The 16,231-nt window shown below is 46.5% G+C and overlaps 1 protein-coding gene across 50 annotated transcripts in view; it reads left to right on the top strand.

Moving 5' to 3' along the window:
- Positions 1–16,231, top strand: part of SORBS1 (sorbin and SH3 domain containing 1) — a 221,645-nt gene extending 205,414 nt beyond the window's left edge. For 24 of the 50 annotated variants that reach the window (XM_058671803.1, XM_058671802.1, XM_058671799.1 and 21 more), the window contains 3 exons: positions 7,973–8,031; positions 11,882–11,994; positions 15,384–16,231. In XM_058671803.1, coding sequence (XP_058527786.1) covers positions 7,973–8,031; positions 11,882–11,994; positions 15,384–15,451 — 240 coding nt within the window. In that variant the 3' untranslated portion in view covers positions 15,452–16,231. Of the gene's footprint in view, positions 1–7,206; positions 7,267–7,840; positions 8,032–11,881; positions 11,995–15,383 lie in introns of all 50 variants that reach the window. The other 26 variants (XM_058671779.1, XM_058671793.1, XM_058671790.1 and 23 more) reach the window with 2 other exon arrangements.

Below are 16,231 nucleotides of genomic sequence, written 5' to 3'. Positions count from 1 at the left end.
GAGATCTAGGCAGTAAGCGGGAAAGTTTGCCTGAGAGTCTTAACTGAAGGCATTCTGCAATGTTAGGGTTGTTTACTCTCTTCTGGGCATCTAGAATATTCCAGGCACTGTGCTGAATGCAGTGATAGAGGAGGATACCCATTATCTTGGGCTTCCCTGTGACTTCAGGAAAAAGTCTCTGCTCCTGCAAAGGCTTAGAAGGCTCCATGGCGTCTGGCCATTGAGACATCACGTGGGCCTCATCTTCCAAAGCTTCCCCAGTTTGTTTGCTTGGCTAGTCCCTACCTTTCCTTCACATCTCCATTGAGACTTCCAGGAGCCTCTCCTGCTGTTCTTCCCTACCCTTGCAGGACTGGACCAAGAGCTCTGATTCTGTGCTCTCCTTGCTCCTGTACCTGATCGATGCAAGCATTCCTTAGCTTCATCATGTTTACTCTTTGCTTTTCTGTGCCCTCATTCAAGTGTTAGCACCCAAGGTTGGAGACTGTGCCACCTGATAGATAGTAAATATTTATTGAATTAAAGAATAGACAAAAGAAAAAAGAAGGTCTCCACTTGAGGGAGCAAGACATACTCACAGATATTACGCAGGCAGGGAAAGAGTCACAAGCAGGCCTCTCTGGAAGTCTGCAAGAACAAGCAGTAAGCAGTGAGAAGCATAATAAGGTGGCTGTCTGGAAGGACTCTGTGAGAACATGTAGCGTGTGAGCTGGGCCTTAACCAGTAAGGAGATTTCCAGTAGGCACACAGCAAGAGAGTGGGAATTGAGACAGGTGGCTGGGGCAAAGGCTTAGGAACTGAGAAATATGTGTAGAGAGTGGTGCATTCCTGGATTGGGTGAGGCTTCAGGTATCCACAGGTAGGAGAATCTGGAGAGGGAGCCGAGACCAGAGGTCATCACCTGAAGTGATGCTCAGTGCCACCTCCTAGCCATCAGTCGAACTGTCTTCCTCCCACACACAGTGACCTGCTTGGTTGCTTGCCTTCCCATAGTTGCCCACCTGCCCCATTTCTGTAGTCATCTGAATGCTCCCTGAAAAATTTACCTAACTTCTCATTCCTAAACTGGTTTCACATTGGGTTGGGTTGCTTGAGATTTCAAATATGTGTTTTCTCTGACCAGTAGCAGGAGCTAAGTAAAGAGGCCAGTTTCTTTAGAGGAAATCAGGATATGGAGTACAGAGCCAGGATGGGATATTGAAAGCCAATGTTCCTGTGTCCTAGCTCTGGCCCTGCCATTAGCCTACAACATGTGTGTCTTTGGGTGAGTCACTTCTCTTTCCCGGAAGCTTCCTGTTAACAAACAAAACCTTCAGACAAGAGAAGTTTTCCAGAAGGTTTTGATATTCCATAATGAGATAAAATCCTGGGTGAATTGCAGTTGAAATGAGGAAGGGATATGTAGTTTGTTGGTAGGTCTAAAACCTAACAGAAAGATGGAAGATTTTTCTCCTGTGTTTTTCAGGGATAACTTAAATAACTGAACACAGACACTTAGAAAACACTCAAGAGGTCAGAATTAATATCCACACTCTTACATTTTGTTGGCTGTTAACTTTGGCCAATAAGGTTTAGCACAATCCATCAAGTGACAGGGAGGACCATATTGCAGGTCTCCTTTATTAGCATCGTCAAATAATCTCTGAGTTTCCCCTGGACAGAAAGAGAAGACCAAAGGCTCCCAGGCTTGATTTTCTGACTTTGTTCAGAGTATGAGAGAACCTTACAGAATTTCTGTGTTAATAACAATCTGTCCCAGGGACTCATAACTTTTTCTGGATCACAGAATTTTTAAGTTGCTGAGACCAGAGGACACCTTTAATTGGGGGAGGGTCACACACACAGTTTTGTAAATACTTCCAGAGAATCACAGCCACTTCCATCTGACTGCTCCCTGGTTGCCCTGGTAAGGCCCCCCGGTTGTCGATGCTAGTGGTGAGATGAGAAGATGGGTTTGTGATGAGTGACGAATTTGGTTCCTGAAGGGAAGGAGACCCATGAGTAAAAGCTGAGGGCAGGAAGTGTGAAATAAAAGCCTTCGGGAGAATTGGTTGGCTCCGTGTCCACGTAGAAGTCACAGAACAAATGGCAGTGACCTAGAGAGGGGCTGCTCCAGCAGAGATGGGAACGTTCAGACTAGTTTCCAGAAAGACCAGCTGGAAATCAGAAATAGAAATCAGCATGTGACGCGACTTGCTAGGACTAAGGGGAAATTAAAAGCGTTAGGATGTTCAGTTAAGGTGGGAACCATTTCCCTCTGACTCACTCCGAAGGGAAGTCTCTACTAAACAAACGCAGAGGGTGGTGACCAGTTTCTGGAATGGGGCGAGAGTTTGGCTACAGTTGTTAAACAGCTAGCCAGCAAGCATCCTCTCAAAGACTCAAGACCCAAAGCTGAGATGTCCATATGTAGATATGCGCAGGGCGAGTAATATGTGTCAGTGGGAGCCCCAGCGCCAGCCGCGGAGCCCTGCATGCGCTGAGGTGAGCTCTGAGCAGCACCCCTCTCCAGGCAGCCTAGTGCCTGGGCGAGCAGGGCATGGGTCAGTACACAAACCTGGGAATCAGAAGGGCTCATGTTTGGATTCTGGCTCCCCGGGTCTGTGCTCAGAAGTGGTATGATCACTGCCTTCTTTAGTTAGGAGGATCAACCCGGGCACAGTGTAGATGACCTTGCCTTGCACAGGGTATGCAGTAGTGCCTGCTGTGTGATGCTCTATCCTCCTTACCCTGTTCCATCTGAGAACAGTGAAAGAGAGCAGTAGGAGGTATGAGGATCATGTTGTTTTGGGGTACAGAAATCGAAAATTTAGAAAATGGGTATTTCTCTTCCTTCTCCCCCTACCTGAGGACATAGCTTTATATTCTGAACGTATTTAAAGCACTCCTGCTCTCTCCCCCAGCTATTTATGAAAAAAGGGAAAACCAAACTACTGGCTTTAACTAGGAGACCAAGTATTGATGGAGCGCTCTGAGCGTAGCGTTGTCATCGGATTCAGTTTCCAAACAATGTGTTGTTTCTCGAGCGATCTGTAGGGAGATTAGGTGCAGGTGGTTAGCAGCAGAGCTAATTGTTGATAATTAGTGTTCCATTTAAGCTGCACTGTTTGTCTCTGAACAGGCAGTGGAGGTCTGCAGTGTCAGGGGCCATGTCCAGGGTGCTGTGGAGGTTCCTACAGCTGTGACCTCCCAGCCTGACTCCTCAGGCTCTCCTGCTCCTCTGGCTAGGTCAGCCTGGGTGCAAGTCTTCTATCACCTGGGCAACATCGCACCTCCCATACTTCCAGAAGGGAGACTCACGAGGTTTCTAGAGGGTGCAGGTTGTGTGCCTCTATCTGGGCCATGTCTCTGGGACTTCCTGCTGTTCTCTAGCCTGTGCACTGTTTATTTTGGGCTTCAGGGCTTTGGCATCCACCCAAAGCTGGAAGAGGATGCTAATGACTCCGAGTGGCACCAGGTGTTTTGTGCATCCACAGGGATTAGCAGCTCCCTCGAGGCAGAGATCAGATTTCTGTGTGATGTCCCTGAACTGCAGAGAGAAGGGCAACAGAGCAAAGTGCCAAGCCTCAGGCTGGGTCACTCCCTCGGGCAGAATGGAACCAGCGCTGTCTGTCAGGAGGGGTATTGCCTGTGTGCAAATATGGAAGAAAGGGAGTTTCTGCCTTGCAGATACCACATGTTTACAATTGACAGGAGAGGGAAGGGGAGTGCAGTGTGTGTGTGTGGACAGATGGACAGACACACACACACTCTGAACTGGTTGCTGTTTTTCTAAACATGTGAATAGCTGGAATGCGTCTCCAGAGTTCAGAATGTACTTAGCGTGAGCTAATGCTCTATTTATTCTTAACCCTAGATGAGGCCCTGCTTAGAACCACGTCTCCTGTTAGGCTTCCATAGGACAGACGGATAGGTCTGGGGAGGGTACAGAGAGGCACTGCCCAGCAGAAATACACCAAGACCCACACCTGCAGCTTCAAAGTTGCTGGTAGTCACAGCAAGCAGGACAGGTGGGGTTGATTTTAAGGCTATAATTTCAGTTAACCAAATAGATATGAAAATGATTGAGATACTTTGCATTCTTTACTCTGTCCTAGCTTTTGAAGACTAGTCTGTTTTTCCACTTCACACTGATTGTTGGCAGTACTTGGCAGCCACGTGTGACTTCTGGCCACTGTGGTGGACTGCCCAGATTCAGAGGAACAGTTCCATGAGGGAACTTAAAATGTTCATGACAAGTGAAAGAAACTGGTAATTGTATCTTGGTACCAAAAAGAAAATCCATGCATGGTTCAGAGAAAAATCCATGAACTTTTTGAAGGTTTTCCCTCATGAAGCTATATAGAGATTACAAATGGGGACAGGGAAAGAAAACACATGCTTAGAGGATTAAAACAAAATCAGAGGGTAAATAGACTAGGAAGTGAAGGGCTGACCTTAAGACCATGATGGTGGATATTACCAGTTTCCATCTTCACCGAGGTCCACCCGAACCGTGTTGCTCCCTCCACCCCCCGGTTTGCCTTTCAGCTACGTGAGATACTTCATTGGATTCTATGTAGGGGTTGGGGATTGAGCCTTTACTGATAGGATAAATGTTTATCTTGCCTTATTCCTTCGTTTATTCAACCAACGCTAAATCCCTGCCTCTCAGGAATTGGTTGAAGATTGCACAAATCTAGATGCTGAGGCTGTGGTCATGATGATGATCTTCCACTTTGCGTTTTTGCTGGAGGAAGTACTAGTTAAGCATCGGCATCTCTTCCAGGCCTGTGACCCCTTGGGTTAACCATTGGATGCTGTGTGTTACGGCACACCATGCCTTTTACGGGAGATGTGTTTGAACAGTTAATGTAAAAACTATTCAGCTGGACAAATTATAGTGTCTGTTTCCAAAGGAAGTAGAATTTGGGTATTGTTCTTACAGTCACATCCGCCGTGCCATTGTGACCCAAGAGGGAGGTGATTTGTGGAGATTAGACTGTAGGATTTGCCAGGCTGTGCAAGTCTGCAGACTCCTGAAATTTACAAAAGTCAGATGAGATGATGGGGCTACATGTGTTTGCAAAAATACTGATCAGGTCCTTCTTACTGCATTTGATTTACTGATTCCACACTCTTGGGATTAAGATAGCAGAAGAATACTGGGGAGCTTCTGCAAGGTTTGGGGATTGTTGACAACCCCTCTTTGTATGGCATTTAACGTGAGATCGTTATTCTGTCATTCGGAGTTTGAAACTATCATAGGTTGGTTTCTGAGAATTTTTTTTCTTTTGTGAGACGTGGCTCAAACCAGTCTTGGCATCCTGTAGCCAAATAATCCTGGTGTAAGATAAGTGTAGTGTTCTGTAAGCCAGCAGGTTGGCACCATCAAAGAGAAATGCAGGTGTTCCAGGTCTGCATCCACATTCAGACAGTCTCAGGTGACGCCTTCATACTTCAGATTTAAGAAGCACTGATGATATTTTATAGTATCCCAATTAGTAATCATCCCAGCAGCCTCCACCGTACTTCCTCCTGAGGCAGCCATGCTGTTGTCAGACAGCTCTCACTTTTAGAAAGCATTCTCTTTTCAAGTCAAAATCTGCATATTGCTGTTACCCATTCAAGTTGCCCTGGATCAGTTTTCTTTCAGCTGCAAACTAGGTGCTTAGAAACATGTATTTTTCCCCCTTCCTGCTATAGAAGCCTTGATCCAGAGGCTGGGTATGGATGGTGAACAGAGTCACACAATTTGGGCTCCTGGGCACCAGGCCAAGACTTGCAGGTGCTGGGACATTACAGCAAGAGCACGCAGTACCCCCTTTGGTGCTGCCTCTTAATTACTGCCAGAGGCCAAGGGGTTGGTTTGAGGGATTACACTTTGGAAGGGAATTCAGAGAATTTTTAAAGAGCCCCTCAAAAAGACAAGAGTATAGAAGTAGTGCCTGCAGGGTAACATTGGTCCTGCAGGGTATGCAAAAGGATGAGATATTGACAACAGAGGTGAGCATGAGAGAGGTGAGGGGGCGCGGAATGACCAACCATACTGCTTCACTGCTTTAGCACCTTCTGATTTTGCAGAAGGTGCTAAACTCTCCTTGAGCTTCGGCTCCCTACGCTGATAAAGAAAACAGGGTGATAAACCCTGTCCTGTGTGTGTGTAGGAATCATTGGCAGTTGTGCCAGTGAGCACCCTTGATAGGATGGGAGACAGTCAATGAAACCAAGGGACAAGGCTACCTCTGTCTCCCCGTGTGACCTCAGGGACTCCTAAGTGAGCTAGATGGATCATACGGAAAAGATTTGAAAGTGCCCTTCCAGAAGGTCTTGGAGTTACTGAAGTCTGTTGCTATTGTTGCATGGGACCTGGAGTACTTCTCCATGGTTGGCTCTTTCAGTAGAGCTTGGAATGGAATCCTGTCTGGGAGAAATTTCAGACACTCTCCCAGGGAAGGCCTGGCCTCTACCGCAGAAGGCCATTTGACAGGCAGATCTACTTGGCCATGAGTGCTCCTGTTTCCATATCAGCACATAGCTGCTGGACTGGTCAGTGATGGGCGAGTTTTCCTTCCTACCACTGAGAGCTTACTTCTGGAAGTCAACTCTGCTCTGAGAGCCATTCTGAACTTGCCTCCTGCCTCACTGAATATGGCTTGGGTGGATTTTTCCAGGGGAATGATCTTGTTTGTTACTTCAGATATTATGAAGTAGTTTTCCAAAAGTTATTTTAGTTTTCAGCTGTTATAATTACTAAAACATGGCAGACCTGATAGGTGTGTAAGACTGCTCCGACCAAGGCTCCTGTTCAACAAACTGAAACTGGCTTTTGGGGTCAACAGCCCTTCTCTAGACGCTTGCCAGCTGAGAGTGAGGGGGCCAATGTGGGTGTGCCTTACAGAGGGCCATGTCTGTTCTTTTAAGGCAACCCTTGTGTGTCTCTCTGCTGCCCACACAGGGGCCCGTGTTGTCCGTTCTCACCCCACTGCATCCATGCTTCTAATTTCCCATTCCATTGCTTAGACGCTCGCTTCTGACTGCTCACTGGTGTTTCCTGCTGTGCACCCTCTGTGCTGTTGTGGAAACTCCATGGCCCTGGGCCGTGAATATCTGGTGTCCTCCAGTGTGGTGGTGTGGTACGTGTATTTGCTCACGTTTTTGTTTTGAATCCTTTCCAATGTGACATCTGCTAAAATGTCTCCCTTATAATTTGCTTGGTGATCACAGCCTTCTCATCATTCATTGAGAGCAGGACCTGATCTCACAGAATCTGAAAAGAGCTATGTGGTAAGATGCCTGTTGCATAAGAACGTAGCTTTCCCAAAGACAATCCTCACTGCCTTCCGGAGCCAAGACTAGAGTAATGCCTGGGTCACTAGAGCCCTCTGTGGCTATTGTGACAAAGCGAGAAGCTAAGCCACTGCTTCCTGATCCAAGAAAGCAGAGGGGTTTAGAAACAAAACCTCCACTCTGCCTTCATGGGGGATTGAAGTGATAGTGCATGACTGGGGGTTTGTACCTGCATTTCTAGCCTGAGAATATCTCACTGGTAACAGTTACTCACTAATTACAGGCTTTTATGCTGCTGCTTAAAAAAAAAAAAAAAAGTCAAACTAAATCCCAAATTCTTCTGTATCTCACCTGTTTTTCCATGCTTACGCCTGGATCCCTCCTGCAATCCACTACTGGAATATCTATTTTTTTTTAACCTGGATCTTCAACTCTGTTTTTTTTCCATGGACTTGTGTGCTTCGTCTGGAATGTCACATCTCTTCCTCTCTTTCTTTTTTCTTTTTTTTTTTTTTGTCCCCACATTGACTGTTTTATGGGGGTTTCTGGATATCTTGGGGCCACCTCCCAGGAAGCAGTTTGCAATGAGATCATAAACATTGCCGAAAAGTCTGTTCATTACTGCAGCACTATCTCTCATCCCCTTGACTTTCATCACAAGCTATCCCCTTCTGACAATAAACCATCTTTCATCATTTCTCAGCAACCTCAAGCCCAGCAACGAAGAGTCACTTCAGACAGGAGTCAAACCCCACAAGAATCGTAAGTACACCTGGCAAACATCACACGCATGTCCCTGGGAGAGCGCTGGCCTTGCAAAGCTGGTTTGGACTACCTGTGAGGGCTGCAGTTAGGGGAATGAGGAGACTAACTACTCCCCATTTTTCGAAGAAGTTCTAGTTAAGGCTGCATTTCCCATCAGCCAATAAAACAGGCGACAGGTTAATCCAGGAAATAGCAGATTACTGGGAGAAACAGGTAAAAAGTTCACTGGCATGCAGGTTAAAATAGGAGCTGAGTGATTGGTTACACCCTTAGTTAAAGGGTAATAGAAAAGAAAGATCTATTTATTCTAATCAGAAATGAACAGAATTTATTCCTTTCTTCATTTGAAAAAAAGCTGTTGGCTACCTCCTGTGTTTTAAGAACAAAATAGAAAACTGCTAACAGAGGAATGGGGGTTTGAATGAGACATGAACAGTCATGACATCTGTTTTTTTTTTTTTTTTAAAGATTTATTCATTTTATTACCGCCAGATATATACTCAGAGGAGGAGAGACAGAGAGGAAGAACTTCCGTCCAATGATTCACTCCCCAAGTGAGCCGCAATGGGCTGATATGCGCTGATCCGAAGCTGGGAACCAGGAACCTCTTCCGGGTCTCCCACATGGGTGCAGTGTCCCAATGCATTGGGCCGTCCTCAACTGCTTTCCCAGGCCACAAACAGGGAGCTGGATGGGAAGTGGAGCTGCCGGGATTAGAACCGGTGCCCATATGGGATCCCGGGGCTTTCAAGGCGAGGATTTTAGCTGCTAGGCCAAGCCGCCTGCCCGACATCTGTTTTTAAATGTTTGTTATGTAAATGAAAAACAGTTACAGAGGGAAGGAGGGAGGGAGGGAGAGAGTGCGCGCCAAGAGCTTGGAGCTCCAAGCATTTGGGCTGTTTTCCTCTGCTTTTCCATGAGTATTAGCAGGGAGCTGATTGGAAGTGGAGCGACTAGGAAGTGGAGCAACTGGTGCCAATATGGGATACTAATGTTATAGGTTTTGGCTTGAACCACTGCTGTGCTAAGGACCCAGTGCAGTGGCCTAGCCGCTAGAGTCCTTGCCTTGAGCACGCTGGGATCCCATATGGGCACTAGTTCTGGTCCCAGGAGCCCGGCTTCCCATCCAGCTCCCTGCTGGGGTCTGGGAAGGCAGTCGAGGATAGCCTGGGGCCTTGGGACCCTGCACCCGTGTGGGAGACTTGGAGTAGACTCCTGGCTCCTGGCTTTGGATCGGCTCAGCTTCGGCCGTTGTGGTAACTTTGGGGAGTGAATCATCAGATGGAAGATCTTCCTCTCTGTCTCTCCTGCTCTCTGTATCTGACCTTGCAATAAAAATAGATAAATCTTAAAAAAAACCCAAAAAACTACTATGCCACAACATGGATCCTCACAAATTGCGTTTTGATAGCTAGAATGACAAGGCCTCCCTGGCTAACAGGCTTGCCTGTGTAAAGCATGCTGGGTACAGCCTTGGAGAACTTGAAAAACGTTGGTTGGGGTCCCAACATCAGGTTCCTGGAGGAGATAGAGGCAAAGCTCAAGTGTTGGATGGCACCAGATGGTAGACTCTAGAATGAGGATGAAATATAGTTGAAATATATAATGAGGTTGATCTGTATTCCCCAAGCAGTAGGGAGTGAGTGCAGGCTTTTGATCATATCTTGTTTTAGCTTGATTGCTCTGGAAAAGAGTAGAAAGTGGATTTTAGAGACAAAGGACAGAGCTGTTGGTTGGAAGATGTTAATCCAGCAGAGAAGTGGTAAGGGCCTAAGCCGGGACAGAGTAGGTGCTTTTTAGCCATGAAAGTAAACATGATCTATGATGGAGATAAAGGGCAAGGAGCCATAGCCAGCATGGGGAAGTGAGAGGGAGCAACAGGGGCTGCAGGTGTGGCTTTCCAGGCACATTCGCTTTCCTGGAGCAGGCAGCATCTGGTGAGCAGAGAGTCCACAGGCAGGAAATGAGAAATGTCTATCTATTTGGGACTTTTCTCTGGCAACTGGAAAAGAAATCACTGGGGGCCATTGCAAGAGCATGTGTGTGGAAAGGTGGTGGCAGATCTCGTTAGCTGGAGTTGATGAGTAAGTTTGACAGTAAGTGGATGGAGGTCGTGACTGTGGATCAAGGAGTGGCAGTGGCAGGGACAAGGGTGAATATTTGTAGTGCAGAGATTCAAGCACCAGAAGAGGAGGTGACAGCATGGAGAGATGCAAGTGAAAAGAAATAAGGGAAGGAGAAGCCCAGGGAGTAGCCAGCAGTAGGCATTCTTTACCTCTGTGAACAGGCAGGAAGGTGAGTAGATGCAGAGCCTTAAATGTGAGCAAGATGATTAAAATGCAGCCCACAGTGAACATCTGGCTCAGGAAGTAGGCACAGAGCGGAAGTACGGGGCCAGCACTGACGAGGGTAGGGTTTTGGAAGGGTCTCGTGGGGATGGTATCCTGAGCTGTGTGACATCTGTCCACAAGTTAACCTATGCGGCAAGGGTGCAGGACTTTGTCCAGGCAAGCCCCACTACCAGAGACAGGGACTGGGAGGTACTTCCTAGAGCTGTGGCTGGCGTGGTAGCCATGGTGGAAGTTCTGGGGACAAGACAGTCTACAAGGGCTTGGGTTGGACAGCCCCGTGTGGGACTGAATAGCACACATAGCAGGCAGATACAGAAACACAAAGATGTTTTTATTCCCAACTCTTAAGTCCAGTTGCACTGACATTTATTGATAACAAAAAATAATTGGCTGCTTTCCAAGCTGTTGTTTGTTACCATTTTGTTCCAAATTGTGGGTAAACGGTTGTGAAGTTATGCAGGATAGGTGAAGGAATAAACAAAAAACAAAGCTTTTCCTTGATACCAAAACAGTGATCAGATTTCAGCAGCACAGCAGCTGTTGTTCAAACAGACAGAACTGCCCAGGCTAGATGCTTCAGCCAACTTATAAATAAACAGGAGTCTTAACCTTCATTATTACTGAGACAGAAAAAGAGCAAACTGCTTTCAGGAGTTGGGAAAAATGACATCAGCTTTTACAAGTAGTTAATAAACTGTATTTAGGCATGTAAGGAAAGGCAAGGTAGTTTTTTTTTTATTGAAAAGTCAGATATGCAGAGAGGAGGAGAGACAGAGAGGAAGATCTTCCATCCGATGATTCACTTCCTAAGCGGCCATGACGGCCGGAGCTGTGCCAGTCTGAAGCCAGGAGCCTCTTCCAGGTCTCCCACATGGGTGCAGGGTCCCAAGGCTTTGGGCCGTCCTCGACTGCTTTCCCAGGCCACAAGCAGGGAGCTGGATGGGAAGCTGGGTTGCCGGAACTAGAACCGGTGCCCATATGGGATCCTGGTGCATGTAAGGTGAGGACTTTAGCCAACCACTTGGCTATTGCACCAGACCCAAGGCAAGGTAGTTTTGCTGAACACTAAAGCCATTGACATATGCTTCCTTATTCCTTTATCTCTGTATGTTTTTATTTAATTTCTTTTTACAGTTGCCTGATGTACTCCAGTATGTGTAACTACATGTTAGAATCTATAGGTTTAAGTAATTTCTGTTGTCTTCAGTAATCTACATATATTATCCTGCACTGAGAAAAACAGTTTACCCAACAGACAGGGGATGGCAGGGGAGTGCTTTAGACATAGCAGCTTGGCCTTGACAATCAAGTGAAGGCGTTCCCCCATTCCTGTCAAGTATAAGTGAACGTGAGTGTGCCCCTGCAGATGCTGTTGTGAGAGTAACAGCCAGTGACATATTTATTTCCACTGTAGAGTGGAAAACACTGCTAAACTGGTGTCTTAAAGGAAATAGCATTTGAAACTCGTGAATCACTGTTCCATTTCTCTCTTGTAGATTTAGCTACCAAGCATTATATAGCTATATACCACAGAATGATGATGAGTTGGAACTCCGCGATGGAGACATCGTTGATGTCATGGAAAAGTGTGACGACGGCTGGTTTGTTGGTAAGAATCCCATGTGTTCTTTTTTTAAAAATATATATATATTGTATTTTGAATTCTGAATTATGTGGTACAGTTTCATATAGGCTGGGATTCCCCCCAAACTCCCACCCCCCTGACAGATTTTCCCCATTTTACTACAATAGTGTAATCCTTCATAAGGTATCATAATTCCATTAGTCTCTTATTTAAGTGTACCCTGACGTTGTTGGTACAGACAATGTCAGACAGTCCAGCATCTCATTGTCTACACATGTCCAACAGTTTCATTGGGAATCCATCTTTCGACTGAAAGTAGGGATGCATGTTCCATTATACCCCACATCTGTATATGATAGACCCCTGTACTCCATCACTATACATAGTGATTGAGAAGCCATGAAACCAGGTCAACAACTAGTATGAGTTAGAACAGTCACAACAACAACAACAACAATAAATTACAACACCATGGAAAAAATGTGCCACTGAGTAACCAACACATGAGTGACAAAAAGGAAACACAAAAGTCTCTTGGGAAAAATAATGTCACCGTGTAATCCATGAGCCAGTGATGAATTCGACAAGAGAAAAGGAATTATTTGGAATAAACAAAACTGAGATAAAAAAACATCAAAACACATGGGAGAATCCCATGCGTTCTTTTTTGTTTGTTTGTTTTAAGATTTATTTATTTTATTACAGCCAGATATACAGAGAGGAGGAGAGACAGAGAGGAAGATCTTCCGTCCAATGATTCACTCCCCAAGTGAGCCGCAACGGGCCGATCCGAAACCAGGAACCTGGAACCTCTTCCGGGTCTCCCACGCGGGTGCAGGGTCCCAATGCATTGGGCCATCCTCGACTGCTTTCCCAGGCCACAAGCAGGGAGCTGGATGGGAAGTGGAGCTGCCGGGATTAGAACCGGTGCCCATATGGGATCCCGGGGCTTTCAAGGCGAGGACTTAAGCCGCTAGGCCACGCCGCCGGGCCCCTCCCATGCGTTCTTTATAATAGCTGTGCACTGAAAGAATTCTAGGAGTGATGAGCCACACGAAAAGCAGATCTGCTTAGTCCATAGCTGGCTCCTGGGCCCCAGCAGGAATGCTGAGCCACTTGGCCTGCTGCCTTCACTCTTCAGATGGGGGGCTGTGACTGCTCCGTGGAAGGGCAGGTGTCAAATCCACTCATTGGGTTTTCATTTATATTTCATATTACACGTGTGTCCATGTAAGTGGGGGCATTTTACTTCTAAAGCTCTAGGGTACTGCGCATGAAAAATGTGACCAAGCCCGGATCTCTACCATGCAACTCAAACATGGGGTGGATATGCCAAAGACGCTCTTACTCCCTCCAGGTTGCTAATAACTTCAACCAAAGCTGAAACAAAGCCTCCTTAACTCCAACAAAGGATTCACCTTTATAGAAAGGAGAGGGGAAAGTTAACATTTATTGATATTCTGTGACAAGCCAGATACTATGCTTGATAATCTTGTTGAAATTCCCTCAACAAACATAACCCCATATGGCAAGATTACCCTCATTTAACAGGTTGAAAGACTCAGAGCCATAGAGGTTGAGTGACTTTCCAGAGATCAATTTAGGTAGTGGATGGGGAGGCAGGATTTGAACTCAGACTGCTCACCTCCACCACAACCTATGTTCTTTGTTCTCAGGAATGAATCATGTTGGGTACTCATGCTTCGCCTCAGTTTTTTTCCCCATACAAATGACTTCACGTTCAACTTCTGTCCTGAGAAAGGCTCTTCCCTGATCTCTCTGGAAAAGCTTTATTAAAGTGAAACAGCGTCAGTACTGAGTAGTGAGAGCGACAAGGCTTCACTGTTGATGGGACTCTGGAAAGGTTCACCAGCAACTTAGGGAACCACCCTGTACTGCCATGGTCCCCAGGAGCCTGCAGGCCCCACTGCCCTGTGTATTGCTCTCCAAAAGGAAGGCAGATCCGAGAAGCCAGCCATCACTCTAGGGCACTGTGGTTCAACAGAAACTCAGTCCTGGCTGTGTAAGAAATTTAAAACCTTCTAGAAGACACAGTAGAAAAAAACCATTTAGAAACCAGGGTCGTAAATTCTAGCGTAACTCACAATGTTATCATTCCACCATGTCGTCACTATAGAAGTAATTGGGTTATTATTCATTCTCCTTTTCATGTCACATCTTTGAAATCTAGCAGGTAACTTATTTCAGGTGCTGAGTAGCCATGTGTTGCTGTCATGTTAGAGCAGCTCTGGTATGTGCTGTCTGTTAGGCATTTACAGTTTGTATAGAACTTGAGCTGGAGGAGGTACAGCCATTCTCCAGTAGAGGCGAAAGTGACCTGATAGTCACAGGACAAGGTGCCCGTGAACACAGGCTAGTTCCTTCCTGCTCCGTTGCTCTGCAGCTCTTGCCCATCTTTCAGCTACATGCTCCGTTTTAGGCATTGTTCTCAGCCTGCTGGTAGTAGCTCTGTGTGATGTTGTGGTCAACTCAACAGGCTTATTTTCTTTCTTTCTTTCTTTCTTTTTTTTTTAAAGGGAGAGACAAAAGTCTTCCATCCCCTGGTTTACTTTCCAGATGGCCACAATGGCTAGAGCTGAGCTGGTTCAAAGCTGAGAGCCAGGAGCTTCTTTCTGATCCCCACATGGGTGCAGAGACTCCATGTGGGGATCAGTCTCAATTGCTTTCCCAGGCACATTAGCCCAAAGCTGGATTGGAAGTGGAGTAGTCTGGGCCTCAAACCAGTGCCCGTAGGGGATGGTGGCATTTCACTGCTATGCCACAGCACCAGCCCCAGGTCAACAGGATTCTGAAACCAAATCCATGCTACCTGGGAAGAAAAGTTGCTGTGATCAGGTTGTGATGGCTGCTACTGGGAGAATGATAAGGACCCAACATGTGTTAGCCACCCCTTCTGAAGAAGCCCAAGGGGCTCAGTGCTACTATCCCACTAGGGCCTCACCAAGATTTGGCAAAGGCTTCTGGGAGGAACTCCCTGGGGTATTCAATCATAGTAGTGAGCTTCTAGAAGTCCACAATCCAGAAAATCCAAGACTCATACTGCATGCAAGGTGTGAATTCCTAAGAGAAGTAATGGAATACACACTGGAGTGAGAGTGGGAAACCCTGGGTTCACACTGTGTCTCTGATCCTTACTGAGAGGTAGGACCTCAGATGTGGAACTGTGAGCTCCCTTTGCTTGGGTTTCTTCATCTGAAAGCCTGGAATACTAGAAATACTTGCTTTCTTACCACCCTGCATTTTTCTTTTCAGCCCAAGTGAGATAAGATAGGAGAAAGTGCTTTGGGAGCCGTGCTATGCTGCAAGCTACAGATCAGGACCTGCTGAGCAGAGATCTCAGGACGGTCTCTGAACTCAGGTGTACTCATGCTGTGTCTGTGTTTATTTTGCAGGTACTTCAAGAAGGACAAGGCAGTTTGGTACCTTCCCAGGCAACTATGTGAAACCTTTGTATCTATAAGAAGACTGAAAGCCAGAGAAATTATTTTTCTTGGAAGATGAAGTCGAAGTCATGACTGGTCTCTTTATTTAAACTTGAGTACAGTAGGAAAATCAATGCAGTGGATGAAGAAACAAAAGTGGAGAAAAGTGTCTTGTTTAAAATCCATGCTTAAGTTTATTGTGCATCAGACAGGGCTGAACTATGTTCTGGGCAAAAAGAATTGAGGCAGAGCCCGTATTTTCATACCTGCTTCTGGGAGCCACTCCAGCCTTTACCTCCCACCCACCTCCTGCGTAATCTGAGTGGAGTAGAGTCCAGGAGCAATTAGCCAGAAATGCCTCCTGCTGGCATGGCCTTAACTGGCTCCCTTGTCAGAGTCCTTGAGCCTGAAGCAAGCCCCAGAGCAGGAGGCAGAAAAGTCCCAAGCCATTTTCCAAATGCTCCAAGCCTGAGTATCTACCTGTTCCCCCATCCCTGGGCTGTCCTGGAGCCAGCTGATCGCTCATGCTTATCAGTCTGTGCTGTCAAGGCAATCCCCAGACCGCAGTAGGGTTCCCAAGTTTATACCACACTGAGTCCCTCTTTGGACCTGCTGGGGCTTCCATAGGGAGATAGAGGCAGGATATAGGCGTCCTTTGCCTTCAGCTTGCTGCGCTCCATGGCCACTGACAGCCCTACTGCTCAAAGAAGCCTGTGACAGTCGCCCCTGGGAACTGAGGTGTAGGTGGCCAGGTAAACAGGTTACATTACAGTTTTCAAGCTTTCAAGTTGAGAAGCCCTGCCGCTCTCCGGGTCCCG

This window comes from Ochotona princeps, chromosome 13 (genome assembly GCF_030435755.1).
Source record: "Ochotona princeps isolate mOchPri1 chromosome 13, mOchPri1.hap1, whole genome shotgun sequence".
NCBI classification, from domain to species: Eukaryota; Metazoa; Chordata; class Mammalia; order Lagomorpha; family Ochotonidae; genus Ochotona; species Ochotona princeps.
This window is presented reverse-complemented; position numbering and strand designations above follow the sequence as displayed.